General features: G+C 44.3%; 1 protein-coding gene across 11 annotated transcripts in view; it reads left to right on the top strand.

Annotated features, from left to right (window-relative positions):
- Positions 1–17,231, top strand: part of LOC137546391 (CYFIP-related Rac1 interactor A-like) — a 384,755-nt gene that overhangs the window by 321,097 nt on the left and 46,427 nt on the right. For 9 of the 11 annotated variants that reach the window (XM_068268785.1, XM_068268788.1, XM_068268782.1 and 6 more), the window contains one exon: positions 8,790–8,870. In XM_068268785.1, coding sequence (XP_068124886.1) covers positions 8,801–8,870 — 70 coding nt within the window. In that variant the 5' untranslated portion in view covers positions 8,790–8,800. Of the gene's footprint in view, positions 1–8,512; positions 8,608–8,786; positions 8,871–17,231 lie in introns of those variants that run through there. The other 2 variants (XM_068268790.1, XM_068268780.1) reach the window with 2 other exon arrangements.

The following is a 17,231-nucleotide window of genomic DNA, read 5'->3' on the forward strand; positions in this document are numbered from 1 at the left end:
GGCATTTTACGGGCCCAAAACTGTGAGTAGTCTGAAAACCAAATTTCTCAAAATGACTGTTCAGGGGTATAAGCATCTGCAAATTTTGATGACAGGTGGTCTATGAGGGGGCAAATTTTGTGGAACCGGTCATAAGCAGGGTGGCCTCTTAGATGACAGGATGTTTTGGGCCTGATCTGATGGATAGGAGTGCTAGGGGGGTGACAGGAGGTGATTGATGGGTGTCTCAGGGGGCGGTTAGAGGGGAAAATAGATGCAATCAATGCACTGGGGAGGTGATCGGAAGGGGGTCTGAGGGGGATCTGAGGGTTTGGCCGAGTGATCAGGAGCCCACACGGGGCAAATTAGGGCCTGATCTGATGGGTAGGTGTGCTAGGGGGTGACAGGAGGTGATTGATGGGTGTCTCAAGGTGTGATTAGAGGGGGGAAATAGATGCAAGCAATGCACTAGCGAGGTGATCAGGGCTGGGGTCTGAGGACGTTCTGAGGTGTGGGCGGGTGATTGGGTGCCCGCAAGGGGCAGATTAGGGTCTAATCTGATGGGTAACCGTGACAGGTGGTGATAGGGGGTGATTGATGGGTAATTAGTGGGTCTTTAGAGGAGAGAAGAGATGTAAACACTGCACTTGGGAGTTGATCTGATGTCGGATCTGGGGGCGATCTATTGGTGTGGGTGGGTGATCAGATTGCCCGCAAGGGGCAGGTTAGGGGCTGATTGATGGGTGGCAGTGACAGGGGGTGATTGATGGGTGGCAGTGACAGGGGGTGATTGATAGGTGATTGACAGGTGATCAGTGGGTTATTACAGGGAATAACAGATGTAAATATTGCACTGGCGAATTGATAAGGGGGGGTCTGAGGGCAATCTGAGCGTGTGGGCGGGTGATTGGGTGCCCGCAAGGGGCAGATTAGGGTCTAATCTGATGGGTAACAGTGACAGGTGGTGATAGGGGGTAATTGATGGGTAATTAGTGGGTGTTTAGAGGAGAGAAGAGATGTAAACACTGCACTTGGGAGGTGATCTGATGTCAGATCTGCGGGCGATCTATTGGTGTGGGTGGGTGATCAGATTGCCCGCAAGGGGCAGGTTAGGGGCTGATTGATGGGTGGCAGTGACAGGGGGTGATTGATGGGTGGCAGTGACAGGGGTGATTGATAGGTGATTGACAGGTGATCAGTGGGTTATTACAGGGAATAACAGATGTAAATATTGCACTGGCGAATTGATAAGGGGGGGGTCTGAGGGCAATCTGAGCGTGTGGGCGGGTGATTGGGTGCCCGCAAGGGGTAGATTAGGGTCTAATCTGATGGGTAACAGTGACAGGTGGTTATAGGGGGTGATTGATGGGTGATTGATGGGTAATTAGTGGGTGTTTAGAGGAGAGAAGAGATGTAAACACTGCACTTGGGAGGTGATCTGATGTCGGATCTGCGGGCGATCTATTGGTGTGGGTGGGTGATCAGATTGCCCGCAAGGGGCAGGTTAGGGGCTGATTGATGGGTGGCAGTGACAGGGGGTGATTGATGGGTGGCAGTGACAGGGGGTGATTGATAGGTGATTGACAGGTGATCAGTGGGTTATTACAGGGAATAACAGATGTAAATATTGCACTGGCGAATTGATAAGGGGGGGTCTGAGGGCAATCTGAGCGTGTGGGCGGGTGATTGGGTGCCCGCAAGGGGTAGATTAGGGTCTAATCTGATGGGTAACAGTGACAGGTGGTTATAGGGGGTGATTGATGGGTGATTGATGGGTAATTAGTGGGTGCTTAGAGGAGAGAAGAGATGTAAACACTGCACTTGGGAGGTGATCTGATGTCGGATCTGCGGGCGATCTATTGGTGTGGGTGGGTGATCAGATTGCCCGCAAGGGGCAGGTTAGGGGCTGATTGATGGGTAGCAGTGACAGGGGGTGATTGACGGGTGATTGACGGGTGATTGACAGGTGATTGACAGGTGATCAGGGGGGATAGATGCATACAGTACACGGGGGAGGGGGTCTGGGGGGGGGGGTCTGGGGAGAATCTGAGGGGTGGGGAGGTGATCAGGAGGGGGCAGTGGGCAGGGGGGGGATAAAAAAAAATAGCGTTGACAGATAGTGACAGGGAGTGATTGATGGGTGATTAGGGGGGTGACTGGGTGCAAACAGTGGTCTGGGGGGTGGGCAGGGGGGGTCTGAGGGGTGCTGTGGGCGATCAGGAGGCAGGGGGGGGGGAAATCAGTGTGCTTGGGTGCAGACTAGGGTGGCTGCAGCCTGCCCTGGTGGTCCCTCGGACACTGGGACCACCAGGGCAGGAGGCAGCCAGTATAATAGGCTTTGTATACATTACAAAGCCTATTATACATATGTGCAGCGGCGATACGGGCGCTAGTAACCCGCCGGCGCTTCCGAACGGCCGGCGGGTTACTACGAGCGGTGGGCGGAGCGAGTCCCTGGCGGCTGATCGCGTCACGAAGGACGCGATCGCCGCATAGCCACTCCTGCAGCCGCCCCCGCCGATGGGCGTATTGAGGTCGTTTGGGCCCGGACTTTGCTGGGGGCGGTCCTCAAGTGGTTAAAGAGACGGATTAGAGAGCATGTCAAGTCAATAAAATCTAAAGTGAGTTGTCCGCGGCTCATAGAACATGGAGGGAGGACTTCAGAAATGAGGGGAATAGGTTTGTTACAGGTCCCACAATGTAGTAGAGGAGGGACTAGAGAGACCCTTTTATTGCAGAAAGAAGCTTGGCTAGTTAGCATTACAGAGGCTCTTGGCCCGTTGGGCCTGAATGAGCATAATGACTTGACATGCTTTCTATGAGTTTTAATTCATGCATGATATTAACCGCCATCATTTTTCTCCCCCTGGTACCTCCCACGATATGTGAAATCGGACTCTTTTCCAAAAATCTTTGTAGAGAATTGAATATTAGATAGGGTATTAAATGTGATTATTTGTACCAACGTTTTTTCCAAAAAGTAAGGATAATTTATTAATTTTAGTCATTATGATAAGTTAAGAATTGATGAAAATGTGATCTATTGTTCAATGAAGAGTTTAGACCATAAACTAAATAAGTTGCTAAAAAAATGTTTATGCCAGGTGTAGGGATATATAATTGGTGGATAGTTAGTTTCCCTCACTAGTTTGCTTCTTTTCCGGCACCTACTACGTTCCTTCCTTCTTTTTCTAAGGTTAGAGGCATGGAGGGAATGCAGGCAGGGGTTTTTAAAATGTCCTTTTTCGGGCACCTGTGTAGTTAATGTTTAGGCCACAAGATGGCCACAGCGCGTACACATCCGAGGCTGTAACACGCAGAGTGGTTGCTTGGTAACCACGATGGCGTGAGGGAAAGCCCGGATGACATTGGCAGACGGAAGGGGTGTGACTAAGTGACGGCGGTGCGTCCAAAAGGGCGGAAGACGCTGTCTCTCGCACACTAGAAGCCAACAACGCGCTCCACGCGGACGGACCAGATGGACCCACGTGGAATCTATCACAGGGACCCAAGGCGTGCTTTCTTGCCCCTCTGATGAGGCCCTCGGCAACTATGGGCGAAACGGCTTTTAGGGCAGCAGACCTGGAACATCCCTAAGCGCACCCGCGCTTCCATTCTAATCCATGCCTGCCACCAACACTTCTCCACTCACGCAAGTATAGCCTGCACTGCTAAATGTCCTGCTCCTCGTATGCTTTCTGGCTTGGCTCTGGCTTGCAAGCTTCTTTATGTGCTGATGAACTGTTTTTTCACGTTTGCTATATGCATAGAAGTGATTTTGTCTGGACGTTTGCAGCTATCAGATGTGTGCAGTGAAGGAAAATAAAAAGGTGTCAGTTTTATCCTGTCAGTGCTTGCCAGCCTTTTCTTTCTTGTAAAATGTGCTTAAGGATTTGTAGCCAGGCACGGCCTTGCCTTTTGTGTTCAACAGTTGTCCGAAGAGAACCCCAGATAGCCAGGTAGATTCATATCTCTCTCTCTCTCTCTCTCTCTCTCTCTCGTAGGGATGGTCACCGCTTTCCGCGGAATTGTATTTTCCATAATTTTTAGGCGAAAATTGCTCATTCCGTTCCGTTTGGTCGGAACGGAATTGCTTTTTCAATCTGGCGGAATTCCGAAAATGCCTGTGAAATTCTGCCGGTATCCGTTGATGGTTTTAAAGAGACTCCGTAACAAAAATTGCATCCTGTTTTTTATCATTCTACAAGTTCCAAAAGCTATTCTAATGTGTTCTGGCTAACTGCAGCACTTTCTACTATCACAGTCTCTGTAATAAATGAATGTATCTTTCCCCTGTCAGACTTGTCGGCCTGTGTCTGGAAGGCTGCCAAGTTCTTCAGTGTTGTGGTTCTGCTATGAACTCCCCCTTCCAGGCCCCTCTGTGCACACTGCCTGTGTATTATTTAGATTAGGGCAGCTTCTCCCTTCTCTCTTATCTTTTACAAGCTGGATAAATCGTCCTCTGAGCTGGCTGAGCTTTCACATACTGAGGAATTACAGACAAGGGCAAAGCTGTTTGCAGGAAGAAAAAAACAGCCTGAAACTTCAGTGCATGAGAACTGCAGGGATAAAGAAACACACAAATGATCTCTTGAGATTCAAAAGGAAGGGTGTATACAGCCTGCTTGTGTATGGATGTATTTTTCTATGTGTGGACATACTGTACATCAACCTACTTCCTGTTTTGGTGGCCATTTTGTTTGTTTATAAACAAACTTTTTAAAACTGTTTTTAACCACTTTTAATGCGGCGAGGAGCGGCGAAATTGTGACAGAGGGTAATAGGAGATGTCCGCTAACGCACTGGTAAGTTTACTTTTGAGCGATTTTAACAATACAGATTCTCTTTAAGCTGAAAATTCAGTCCAATGTCATCAAGTCCTAGAGAGAGAGAGAGAGAGAGCTCATTTTTCTCTTGGGTATATCACAATGGTACATGCTAGGCTGGCTTCAGCATGTAGTGTTGTTGGTGGTATAGCGGTAAGTCAGTTACCTAACACACACTGATACCTGGGTTCAATTCCCAGCCATGTAAGCTGGATTTTGAAAAACTAAAATTCCCTGGAAGATGAGACCCTTGGAAGATGTGGGAGGAGGAGGAGGAGGAGGAGGAGGGAGAGAGATATTTGTTTTTCCGCAAAATTCCGCTGAAGTAAAAAACTTTCTGCGGAATTCCGTTTCAGAGGTTTAGTAATTCCGTTCCGACCGTCGGAACCGGAATTGACCTAATTCCGTCCGGAATCGCGGAATTCAGCGAGCATCCCTAATACTAATTAGTTCGCTGGTTCTTGGCCTTGCTAGTGAGATTCGAGAGCTACATTAATATATTGTGTAGACACACAATATATATGTACTCTAGTTAGTCAGTCTTGTATTTTGTAGTTATATTATATATCATTGTAATATATTGAAGTAACATCTTATTGTATATTTATCTGTATACCGACTTTTGCCTGCCTCTTGACCTCGCTCTTGTCTCGTCCTTCTGTACCACTAACATCTGATACACGTGTTCAACTCGGCCTGTCCCTGACTTCGTTATTGCCTGATCCTTACAATACGACTAACATCTGACTTATGTGTATGACTCTGCCTGTTTATTGACTACGATATTGCCTTGCTACTCTGTACCTCGATACCTCTGAGTTTGTGTATGTTTGTGATCCTGACTACGCTTTATGTACTACTGTTTGTGTATACACTTGTACGTTACCTCATCACGTATCAGCTTGATACCTGCCTAATTTTATTTAAACAATAATTGCGCACGTTCTTTAAATCCAATAAACTTCATTTCACTTCTCAAATATCACTGTGTCTGTCTCCTATATGATATATTTAACTGACATTTTTTACCGTAACAACCAACGATTTATAAAGGAAAATCATGACAATTAACAAGGTTGCCCAAACTTTTGCATCCCACTGTGTGTGTATATATATATATATAATGCATTCTTTGTGAATTGAGCCCTAAGCAATGCCAGATATATACTTTTTCCACTCCTAGGCCAACATTCTTGTTGCTTTCTATCCATGTGCAATAGCGCCTCTTCCATTCCATATGCTCCTCCCCATTTGCAGCCTCCCTTTTCTATTTGCAGGCTTCACTTCTATATTTAGCAACTTCTTTTTCATGTCCATTTGCCTTCTTGGGCAGTAAGTGCCAAGACCCAGGCCTTGTGACCTTTCCTAAAATCTGGCCCTGGTGCTAAGTGCCCTTTGGCCGTTGTCATTTATAGAGGTTGAATAACCATTGCCATTTACAAGAAAATAGAGATAGATCTTACACTCTTTTCTAATCATAGATGTAGAGTAAAAAAACTGAAGCATCTGCTTCTGCTACTATTGACTGTTCATACAGTGGTTTGCAAAGTATTCGGCCCCCTTGAAGTTTTCCACATTTTGTCACATTACTTCCACAAACATGAATCAATTTTATTGGAATTCCACGTGAAAGACCAATACAAAGTGGTGTACACGTGAGAAGTGGAACGAAAATCATACATGAGTCCAAACATTTTTTACAAAGTAATAACTTCAAAGTGGGGTGTGCGTAATTATTCAGCCCCCTGAGTCCATACTTTGTAGAACCACCTTTTGCTGCAATTACAGCTGCCAGTCTTTTAGGGTATGTCTCTACCAGCTTTGCACATCTAGAGACTGAATTCCTTGCCCATTCTTCTTTGCAAAACAGCTCCAGCTCAGTCAGATTAGATGGACAGCGTTTGTGAACAGCAGTTTTCAGATCTTGCCACAGATTCTCGATTGGATTTAGATCTGGACTTTGACTGGGCCATTCTAACACATGGATGTGTTTTGTTTTAAACCATTCCATTGTTGCCCTGGCTTTATGTTTAGGGTCAATGTCCTGCTGGAAGGTGAACCTCCGCCCCAGTCTTAAGTCTTTTGCAGACTCCAAGAGGTTTTCTTCCAAGATTGCCCTGTATTTGGCTCCATCCATCTTCCCATCAACTCTGACCAGTTTCCCTGTCCCTGCTGAAGAGAAGCACCCCCAGAGCATGATGCTGCCACCACCATATTTGACAGTGGGGATGGTGTGTTCATAGTGATGTGCAGTATTAGTTTTCCGCCACACATAGCGTTTTGCATTTTGGCAAAAAAGTTCTATTTTGGTCTCATCTGACCAGAGCACCTTCTTCCACATGTTTGCTGTGTCCCCCACATGGCTTGTGGCAAACTGCAAACGGGACTTCTTATGCTTTTCTGTTAACAATGGCTTTCTTCTTGCTACTCTTCCATAAAGGCCAACTTTGTGCAGTGCACGACTAATAGTTGTCCTATGGACAGATTTCCCCACCTGAGCTGTAGATCTCTGCAGCTCGTCCAGAGTCACCATGGACCTCTTGACTGCATTTCTGACCAGCGCTCTCCTTGTTCAGCCTGTGAGTTTAGGTGGACGACCTTGTCTTGGTAGGTTTACAGTTGTGCCATACTCCTTCCATTTCTGAATGATTGCTTGAACAGTGCTCCGTGGGATGTTCAAGGCTTTGGAAATCTTTTTGTAGCCTAAGCCTGCTTTAAATTTCTCAATAACTTTATCCCTGACCTGTCAGGTGTGTTCTTTGGACTACATGGTGTTGTTGCTCCCAAGATTCTCTTAGACAATCTCTGAGGCCGTTACAGAGCAGCTGTATTTGTACTGACATTAGATTACACACAGGTGCACTCTATTTAGTCATTAGCACTCATCAGGCAATGACTATGGGCAACTGACTGCACTCAGACCAAAGGGGGCTGAATAATTACGCACACCCCACTTTGCAGTTATTAATTTGTAAAAAATATTTGGAATCGTGTATGATTTTCATTCCACTTCTCACATGTACACCACTTTGTATTGGTCTTTCACGTGGAATTTCAATAAAATTGATTCATGTTTGTGGCAGTAATGTGACAAAATGAGGAAAACTTCAAGGGGGCCGAATACGGTTGCAAACCACTGTAGAGAGAAACACAGGCCAGGGCCACAGCCCATCTGCCTCAATTGTCTTCCAATGCTTTGGACTTCGCCTTCTCTAGCTCCCTGTGTACCTCTGACAAACTACTGCTGACTCTGAGGCTCGTAGATATTATTTATGATCTTTTTTGTAACTTGCTTGTAATTCTCAAGGAAGGTGGCAACACATGACAAGTTTTTTTTTACGTGCATTGGTTGTGTAGCCTAGAGAGATCAGTATGTATCTTTGATTGTGTGTGTGCTGCTTCTACCCACAATTTCTTCACTCAGAAAAGACTTTGAGTCACTCAGCATGCAAAGTAGAACTTTCTAAATAATTATGTAAAACATTTAAACTTAGATTATCTTTGACTGACTTCATGTTTAGACTCATACATAGCTCAAGACACAGAATGAAGACCACTTTAACATTTGCATGTTATGACGGCTGGGTACCTCAAACACTCCCTTTTTAAGGTGTACGTATTGTGGCACAGATATGTACTGGGTGCTGATCATTGAGAGTTTCTCACACAGGAAGTTTGAGGAATATAGACTGACTACCAGCTTCCTTCTGCTGCTCAGAAATAGACAAAAACAGAAGTGGTAACACAAAAAGCTGCATTTCCGTGAGCTGAGTAAGAGAGAATCTTACGTCTGCAGCAACATGTAAGGTTGGGGAGATATGTGTGTCTGTATAATACCTGTATATTCGTATTACATTACAATAAGCAGCAGTGTGTCACTCACCATAAGACTGGGCAATGCAACAGTGTATGTAGGTGTTATGTGCAGTATATGTATGTATGACTGACTTTATAATGTCATTTTTTTCCTCTGCCTTTTCTCAGGTTGACGGGTCATGGGAAATCTCATTAAAGTTTTGGGAAAAGATCTAGAAAACTGTCCACATTTTTTCCTTGATTTTGAAAGTAAGTTGGGTCTTTTTGGTAATTTTTGTGAAAGAAGAGAAAAAGGAAGTGAGAGATGGGGGGGGGGGGAGCAAAAAAAGTGGCGGCACAGAGCACTTAACCTATATGGCTTAAGCTCCACAGTACTATGCTTTCTTTTTAATGCAGCACAAAAGTGTCAGGCATCTTGAGCGATCTGCAGCACCAAGAAGAGCACGTAGAGCGTATGAGTATGATGTGTGTGTTGTTATGTGTGCTGACAGCTCTAGTAGCAAATGGAGTGTAAATAAGAGGGGCAGTGTATGCAAAGAGGGAGCGCCTGAGGGAAATAGTAAAGCATGATGCAGACTGAGGTCAAGCAAGGAGTGTGCAGCAGCAACACACAGCAGTCTGCACTTAAGAAACGGTCAGTAGAAAAATGCTGGAATATACTTCTGTACACATAAACCGTATGCTAGCTAGGCATGTTAACAATGGGTTTCATCATGATCCCATTATTTCCTCTTTTAAGTTGTCATTCTCTGTTTCTTGTTGTTAGTGACATTATATTTCCTGATACAAAACTGTATTATTTTCATTCAGAATAAGTTTGTGACATGTTCAGGTTTAGTTTGAAGACAAGAAGCATAGGAACAGGTGATTTATTTTCTCACCTTTGATCAGTTACATCCATAATAATAATAATAATAATAATAATATTAATAATAATATACTAAATTACAGCTAAAAAAAATTGATACTGAGGTATGAGCAGGAAAGGAAACTTCCACTGACAGTACTACTAAAGGGAAATCTCTGACTACCCTGACTGACATCATACAGAACTGTGTCGCCTCTCCGTCTTTTGTATATACAGAAACTACTTTAAAGGTATTATATTCTGTTGTTACATATTTGTTTTTCCATTACTTACGTATTATACCATCTACCAAATCTGAATGCACCTTGTTTAAAAGATATTGGAGCAATGCATTGTTCCTGTTGAATGGCGGTTGTCCACTCCTTTTAAAGTGATATTCCCCACTTTACTGGAATTATTGGCTGCTTATTTTGCTCTCTGGGCTGCAGGCACGGTCCTTTTTCGCTAAAAAAAAAATTCTAACTCTATGTCCACTTGGATAGTGGGCATTGCACACCAGGACATTCGCCTGCTTGCTTAGCCCGCTGGGCTTCAGGCTGGAATCTTGGGATGCCAGGGTAGTGCTGCTTGCAGCCAGATGCAGTGAACCCCCCTTGTTCAACATCCCCTAACTCAGGAACGGTGCATCGCACTGATGCGAGGCATACTGCAAATGAAAGTTAAGACTCTCACCTTTCCAACGACAAATTTCCAAAGTTTATTTCAGTACTAGCTGATTGCCTGGCGTTGACCGGGTATGTATTTGGCTGGTGTCGACTCCACCCACTTTTTCTAACCCTAACATACAATTACTCAAAGACTAAGTTTGTAAGCTTTGTAGTCTTTGGCATCAATAATTAGCATTGAAATGAAAAAATCTGATGGGTTGTTTGTGGCTCCACCCCCTTTTCTGAATTTGAACCCCAGTCACCCAATGACCAACTGTACCAGGTTTGAGGCCTGTGCCATTAACAGTGCAAGAATGGTAGCAATTAAATATTCCCTTGAAAAGCAATAGGTGAAGCTTTATACACTTTTGTAGGCTCCACCCACTTTTCAGAATATTAATCCCATTCACTGAGTGACCAACTGTGCAAAGTTTAAGAACCCTCCCAATTAACAGTGTAAAAATGGCTGCAGTTTACATTTTCCCAGTGAAATTTGTATTTGTCTCCACCCACTGATGACCCGGCATTGCCCGGGTATGTATTTGACTTGTGTTGGTTCCGCCCACTTCTTCTAACCCTAACGCACAAACACTCAATGACAAAGTTTGTGAGCTTTGGTGTCTTTAGCATCAATAATTTGTATATTCCCATAGAAATTAAACAAATCAGATTGGCTGTTTGTGGCTCTGCCCCTCTCCAGCATTTGAACCCCAGTCACCCAATGACCAACTGTAGCAGGTTTGAGGCATCTGCTATTACCAGTATAAAAATGGCAGCAATTTAAATATTCCCCTTGAAAATCAACAGGTGAATTTTGATTGGCTATTATAGGCTCCACCCACTTCCCTGAATATTAATCTCAGTCACCCAGTGACCATCTGGGCTAAGTTTGGGAACCCTGCCATTAACAGTGTAAGAAGGCCCGCAGTCTACATTTTCCCAGTGAAATTTGGTTTTTGCTCCGACTACTTTTTGTAACCTGGACATACAGTCACTCAATGACCAAGTTTGTGAGCTTTGGGGTCCTTGGCATCAATTTGTATTTTCCCAAGAAATGAAACTGTTTGTGGCTCTGTCCCCTTTTCTGAATTTGAACCCCAATGACTAACTGTAACAGGATTGAGGCTTGTGCCATTAACAGTGCAAGAATGGTAGCAATTTTTATATTCCCCTTGAAAATCAACAGGCGATTTTGATTGGCTTTTTTAGGCTCCACCCACTTTTCTGAATATTAATCCTAGTCACCCAGTAACCAACTGTGCAACGTTTGAGAACCTTGCCATTAACCATGAAGAAGGGCTGCAGTTTACAATTTCCCAGAAAAATCAGTTTTTTACTCTACCCACTTTTTGCAACCTTGACACACAGTCACTACTCAATGACCAATTTTGTGAGCTTTTGGGTTCCTGACATCAAAATTGTGTGAATGGAAGCAGTTTATCCAAAAAAAGCAAATCTGATGGGCTGTTTGTGGCTCCACCCCTTTAGTGAATTTGAACCCCAGTCACTTGATGACCGACTGTAGCAGGTTTGAGGCCTCTGCCATTAACAGTGTAAGAATGACAGCAGTTTCAATATTCCCCTTGAAAATCAATAGGTGAATTTTGATTGGCTCTTGTACGCTCCACCTACTTTTCCGAATATTAATCCTAGTCCCCCAGTGACCAACTGTGTCAAGTTTGAGAACCCTGCAATTAACAGTGTAAGAATAGCTGCAATTTATATTTTCCCATGTAAAAAGTTAGTTGTTTTTGGCTCTGCCCACTATTTCTAACCTTGACATACAGTCACTCAATGACCAAGTTTATGAGCTTTGGGGTCTTTGGCATCAATAAGTTGCATTTTACCATTGAAATTAAAAAAATCTGATTGGCTGTTTTGGCCCACTCCCTTTTCAGAATTTAAACCCCAGTCTCCCAGTGACTGACTGTACCACATTTGAGGCCTCTGCCATTAAGCGTGTATGAATGGGAGCAATGTAAATATTCCCCTTGAAAATCAAAAGATGAATTTTGATTGGCTGCTGTAGGCTCCACCCACTTTCCTGAATATTAGTCCCAGTCACCCAGTGGCCAACTGTGTCATGTTTGAGAACCCTGCCAATAACAGAATGGCTGAAATCAATCTAAAAAATCTGATTGGATGTTTGTGGCTCCACCCACTTTAGTGAATTTGGACCCCAGTCACCCAATAACTGACTGTATCAGGTTTGAGACCTCTGCCATTAACAGTGTAAGAATGGTAGCAATGTAAATGTTCCCCCTTGAAAATCAATAGGTGAATTTTGATTGGCTGTTTTTAGGCTCCACCCACATTTCTGAATATTAATCCCAGTCACTCAGTGGCCAATTGTGTCACGTTTGGGAACCCTGCCATGTAAAAAATTAAGTTGTTGGTGCCGCACACTTTTTTTAACCTTGACATACAGTCACTCAATTATCAAGTTTATCAGCTTTGGGGTCCTTGATATCAATACTTTGTAGATTCCCATTGAAAAATAAACAAATCTGGCTGTTTGTGGCTCCGCCTCCTTTCTGAATTTGAACCCTAATCACCCAGTGACCAACTGTACCAGGTTTGAGACATCTGCTATTAACAGTATAAGAATGGTAGCAGCTTAAATATTCCCTTTGAAAATCGAAAGGTGAATTTTTATTGGCTGTTGTAGGCTCCACCTACCTTCGAAATTCTTAAACTCATTCACCCAGTGACCAACTGTGCAACGTTTGAGAACACTGCCATTAACGGTGTAAGAATGGCTACAGTTTATATTTTCCTAGTAAAATTTGTTTTTGGCTCCGCCCACTTTTTTAAACCTGGACACACAGTCACTCAATGACCAAGTTTGTGAGCTTTCAGATTCCTGGCATCAAAAATGTGTGAATGGAAGCAGTTTATCCACCAAGGAAATCTGATTGGCTGTTTGTGGCCCTGCCCCTTTTGTGAATTTGTACCCCAGTCAACAAAAGACCGACTGTAGCAAGTTTGAAGCCTATGCCATTAACAGTGTAAGAATGGCAGCAGTTTAAATATTCCCCTTGAAAATCAATAGGTGAATTTTGATTGGCTGTTGTAGGCTCCACCCACTTTCTTGAATCTTAATCGCATTCACCCAGTGACCAACTGTGGCAAGTTTGAGAACCCGGCGATTAACAGTCTAAGAATGGTTGCAGTTTACATTTTCCCATTTAAAATGAATGGCTGAAATTTGATTGGCTGTTTTATGCTCCGCCCACTTTTTCTGGATTTGTAACCTCGGTCACCAAGTGACCAACTGTGCCAAGTGTGGGGACTCTGGCTTGATTACTATGAGAATGGCAGCCTTTTACATTTTTTTCCATTGACTTGAATGGGTGAAATCTGATTGGCTGTTGTTTGTAGCTCCGCCCACGTGTGCAGGGGGGCCACGAGACCCCCAGAACATATCATCCCAGGTAGTAAGGGATCTGTATACCAAGTTTCGTTCAAATCGGTCAAGGCGTTTTCGCGTCATCGCGGCACATACATACACACACACACACACACACACACACACACAGACACACACACACACACACACACAGACACACACACACACACAGACACATCCAATTTTATATATATAGATATATAAAAAAAATCTTCCAATACCTTTTGCACCTGAAAAGAAATAAATACAGTAGAACAAATGCACCGGACTATTAACTTCATGTCCATGTTCTTTGCAAAAATGAAGAGTTCATTTGTTTTGATGGTCTGTTCATTGTTATGCTAAATTCATCATAACATATTCCACTGGCTCTTGTGCAACAATGAACTGATAAGAAACAGCTTCTGTCTTAAGGTGCGTACACACCTGCCACCAGTAGGGGATCGGGACCCTATCCCCTAGGCCTAGGGCAACATCGCTGGCCGGCCTCTACAGACGCATGTCAGATATCTAGCTGATGACGCGTTCTGTTGCTAATGGGGGGAGGCCGGAGGAATGGAGTGGCGCATGCGTGGCGTCACACGGCAGGCGGGAAATCGACGCAGACAATACGATTGTCCATCGCAGGGGTGAGTTCCTCCTGTTAAACTGCCATCCGTATACAGCCAGAATATACCAGTGTGGTATTGTCACTCAGAAAAACAAGCAAAGTATTATTATTATTATTTTATTATTTATTGTATTTATAAAGCGCCAACATATTACGCAGCGCTGGACATTAGTTTAGGTTACAGACAATATTTAGGGTACGTATTCCACAAAGGACCGGCACCACACAAAGTATCTGTAGCTCTTTTAAGATTTAATGACAGCAGACATGATAACAACAACAGACATGCTGTTTCGGCCTCTTCTGGCCTTTGTCAAGTTGCTCAAAGGCCAGAAGAGGCCGAAACAGCATGTCTGTTGTTGTTATGTCTGCTGTCATTAAATCTTAAAAGAGCTACAGATACTTTGTGTGGTGCCGGTCCTTTGTGGAATACGTATTGCTGTGACCCCCAGGTACCGGGGTGAGGACAGCGGCACCCCAATCTTTTTATTTTGAGCCTTACTGTGGAGCTCCTGGACGCTTGTGTAATAAGACAATATTTCTGGGTAACGTACAGCAATATGACAATACATGAATACAAGAAAGACCAGATCAGGCAGCACAGTATGAGTACAAGGTAATGCTTAGTCACTGGAGGGGAGCATGGAGATTAGGCAAGTTAGGTTCGCTCAGATGCATAGCATGGGTTCACAGTAATGGAGGTGCATGATCAGGTAGGACACAAAAGGAGGAGGACCCTGCCCAATGGCTTACAATCTAGAGGGAGAGGTAAGGACATGAAAGGTAGGGGACCAGAGTTCAGCTGTGGGTTTAGAGCACTTGTGAGGGGTAGTAGGCCAGGGTGAAAAGGTGAGTTTTGAGGGCTTTCTTGAAGATGTTGAAGGAGGGGGCTGCCCTAATGGGTGGAGGTAGGGAGGTCCATAGTGTTGGAGCAGCTCTTGAGAAGTCCTGGAGGCGTGCATGGGACTGGGTGATGCGGGGGGCAGTTAGGCGAAGTTCATTGGAAGAGCGGAGTGAGCAGCTAGGTGTGTACCTCTGAGTAAGATCGGAAATGTAGGTTGGACAGATTTTGTGGACAGATTTGTAGCTCAGACACAGTATCTTGAATCTTATTCTGGACTGGATAGGTAGCCAGTGGAGGGATTCAAGGAGGGGATCCGCCGTGGTGGAGCGATGGGAGCAGTGGATAATTCTGGCTGCCGCAGTAATACAAAGTAATAATAATCTGTAATTATATCAAGCAAGCATATATGCAAAATCATTATTATGCCTTTTTATATATCACTAAGTTCTTCCATAACGCACAATGCAGTATGCAGTACATAGTCATGTCACTAACTGTCCCGCAGTAGAGATCACAATCTAATCTCTACGGTAGTCATATATACCGCAAAGGACCTCACAGTGCAATCCCTGTCTAAGGCCAAATTTGGGATGTAGGAGGAAACCAGAATAGACACAGGGAGAACATACATACATTCTCCATGCAGACAGCATCCTAGCTCCAAATGTGAACCTGAGACCCGGCTTTCACTTATCTCTACTATGTCACTGTGAACAGTTGTAAAAGGGTGGCGTTAAACACAAGATAAGGCTGTCCATGAGAAGCTCTCCTTCAGCCACTTTCACTTCCACAGAATTTCTGTTCTTCTATTGTGCCTCGGTATGTTATGGTTTGTCACTTTCATTATGAGGTTCTTCCACTTCTGTCGCAGCTGCTTTTATGTGGAAGAAACATAAACTGAGGTTTACAGCACTCACATATGCTTTGGAGGAGCAAACCCTCTTCCAGAACGAAATCCCTTCATCTATTTTTCTGCCTCTTTTGGAGCGATTGTGCAGAATTATATAAATACATATGTTCATCTACTAAAAGAATGCTTATAGTGTGTTAAAGAGAAACCGTGACCAAGGATGAAACTTCATCCCAATCAGTAGCTGATACCCCCTTTCCCATGAGAAATCTTTTCCTTTTTTCAAACGGATCATCAGGGGGCTCTGTATGGCTGATATCGTGTTGAAACCCCTCCCACAGTGTGATGTCAGGACCGTGGTGCTGACATCACACTGTGGGAGCCTTGTTGCGTTGTGGGAAATAACAGGTGTTTCCAACTGCCAAAAAAGCAAGCAGCAGCTACTTCCACTCACATCACCTGCCAGCAGTAAAAATGTCACCATATGATAAATGTCAAAATGTAAATCAGGGAGAGGAAAGGTTTTACAATGGGTAAATACTGACCAAATCATTTATACATAATTATTGTAAAAAGTAAGCACTTTTGTTCATTACATTATTTTCACTGGAGTTCCTCTTTAAATGCTATGTGCAATCACAAGTTTTTTTGCATTTCGGATTTCCAAATGCTAACACCAATGTAAAGTAGTGTTAAAAAAATAACCATTGTGATCTAAATAATGAAAATGCCTTTTTACTCATGAATTATTATAGTCTGCATGAGGAGGTAGTGTGTGGTATGGGTATGACTGGAGGTGTGGTATGGACAGCTACGAGCGGAGGTGTGTTACGGCTATGACTGGAGGTGTGATACTGGTATGGCTGGAGGTATGGTATGGGTATAACTGGAGGTGTGGTACGGGAGGGTATGACTGAAAGTGTGGTACAGACGGCTATGACTGGAAGTGTGGTACGGGTATGACTGGAGATGTGGTCAGGGTATGGCTGGAGGTGTGGTACGCGAGGGTATGGCTTGAGGTGTGGTACGCGAGGGTATGGCTGGAGGTGTGGTACAAGAGCGTATGGCTGGAGGTGTGGTACGGATATGACTGGAGGTGTGGTATGGGTATGACTGGAGGTGTGGTACAGACGGCTATGGCTGGATGTGTGGTATGAGTGTGACTGGAGGTGTGGTATGGGTATGGCTGGAGGTGTGGTACGGATATGACTGGAGGTGTGGTACAGGAGGGTATGACTGGATGTGTGGTACGGGTATGACTGGAGGTGTGGTATGGGTATGGCTGGAGGTGTGGTACAGGAGGGTATGACTGGAGGTGTGGTGCGGACGGCTATGACTGCAAGTGTGGTACAGGTATGACTGGAGGTGTGGTATGGGTATGG

Source organism: Hyperolius riggenbachi, chromosome 2, assembly GCF_040937935.1.
Source record: "Hyperolius riggenbachi isolate aHypRig1 chromosome 2, aHypRig1.pri, whole genome shotgun sequence".
NCBI classification, from domain to species: Eukaryota; Metazoa; Chordata; class Amphibia; order Anura; family Hyperoliidae; genus Hyperolius; species Hyperolius riggenbachi.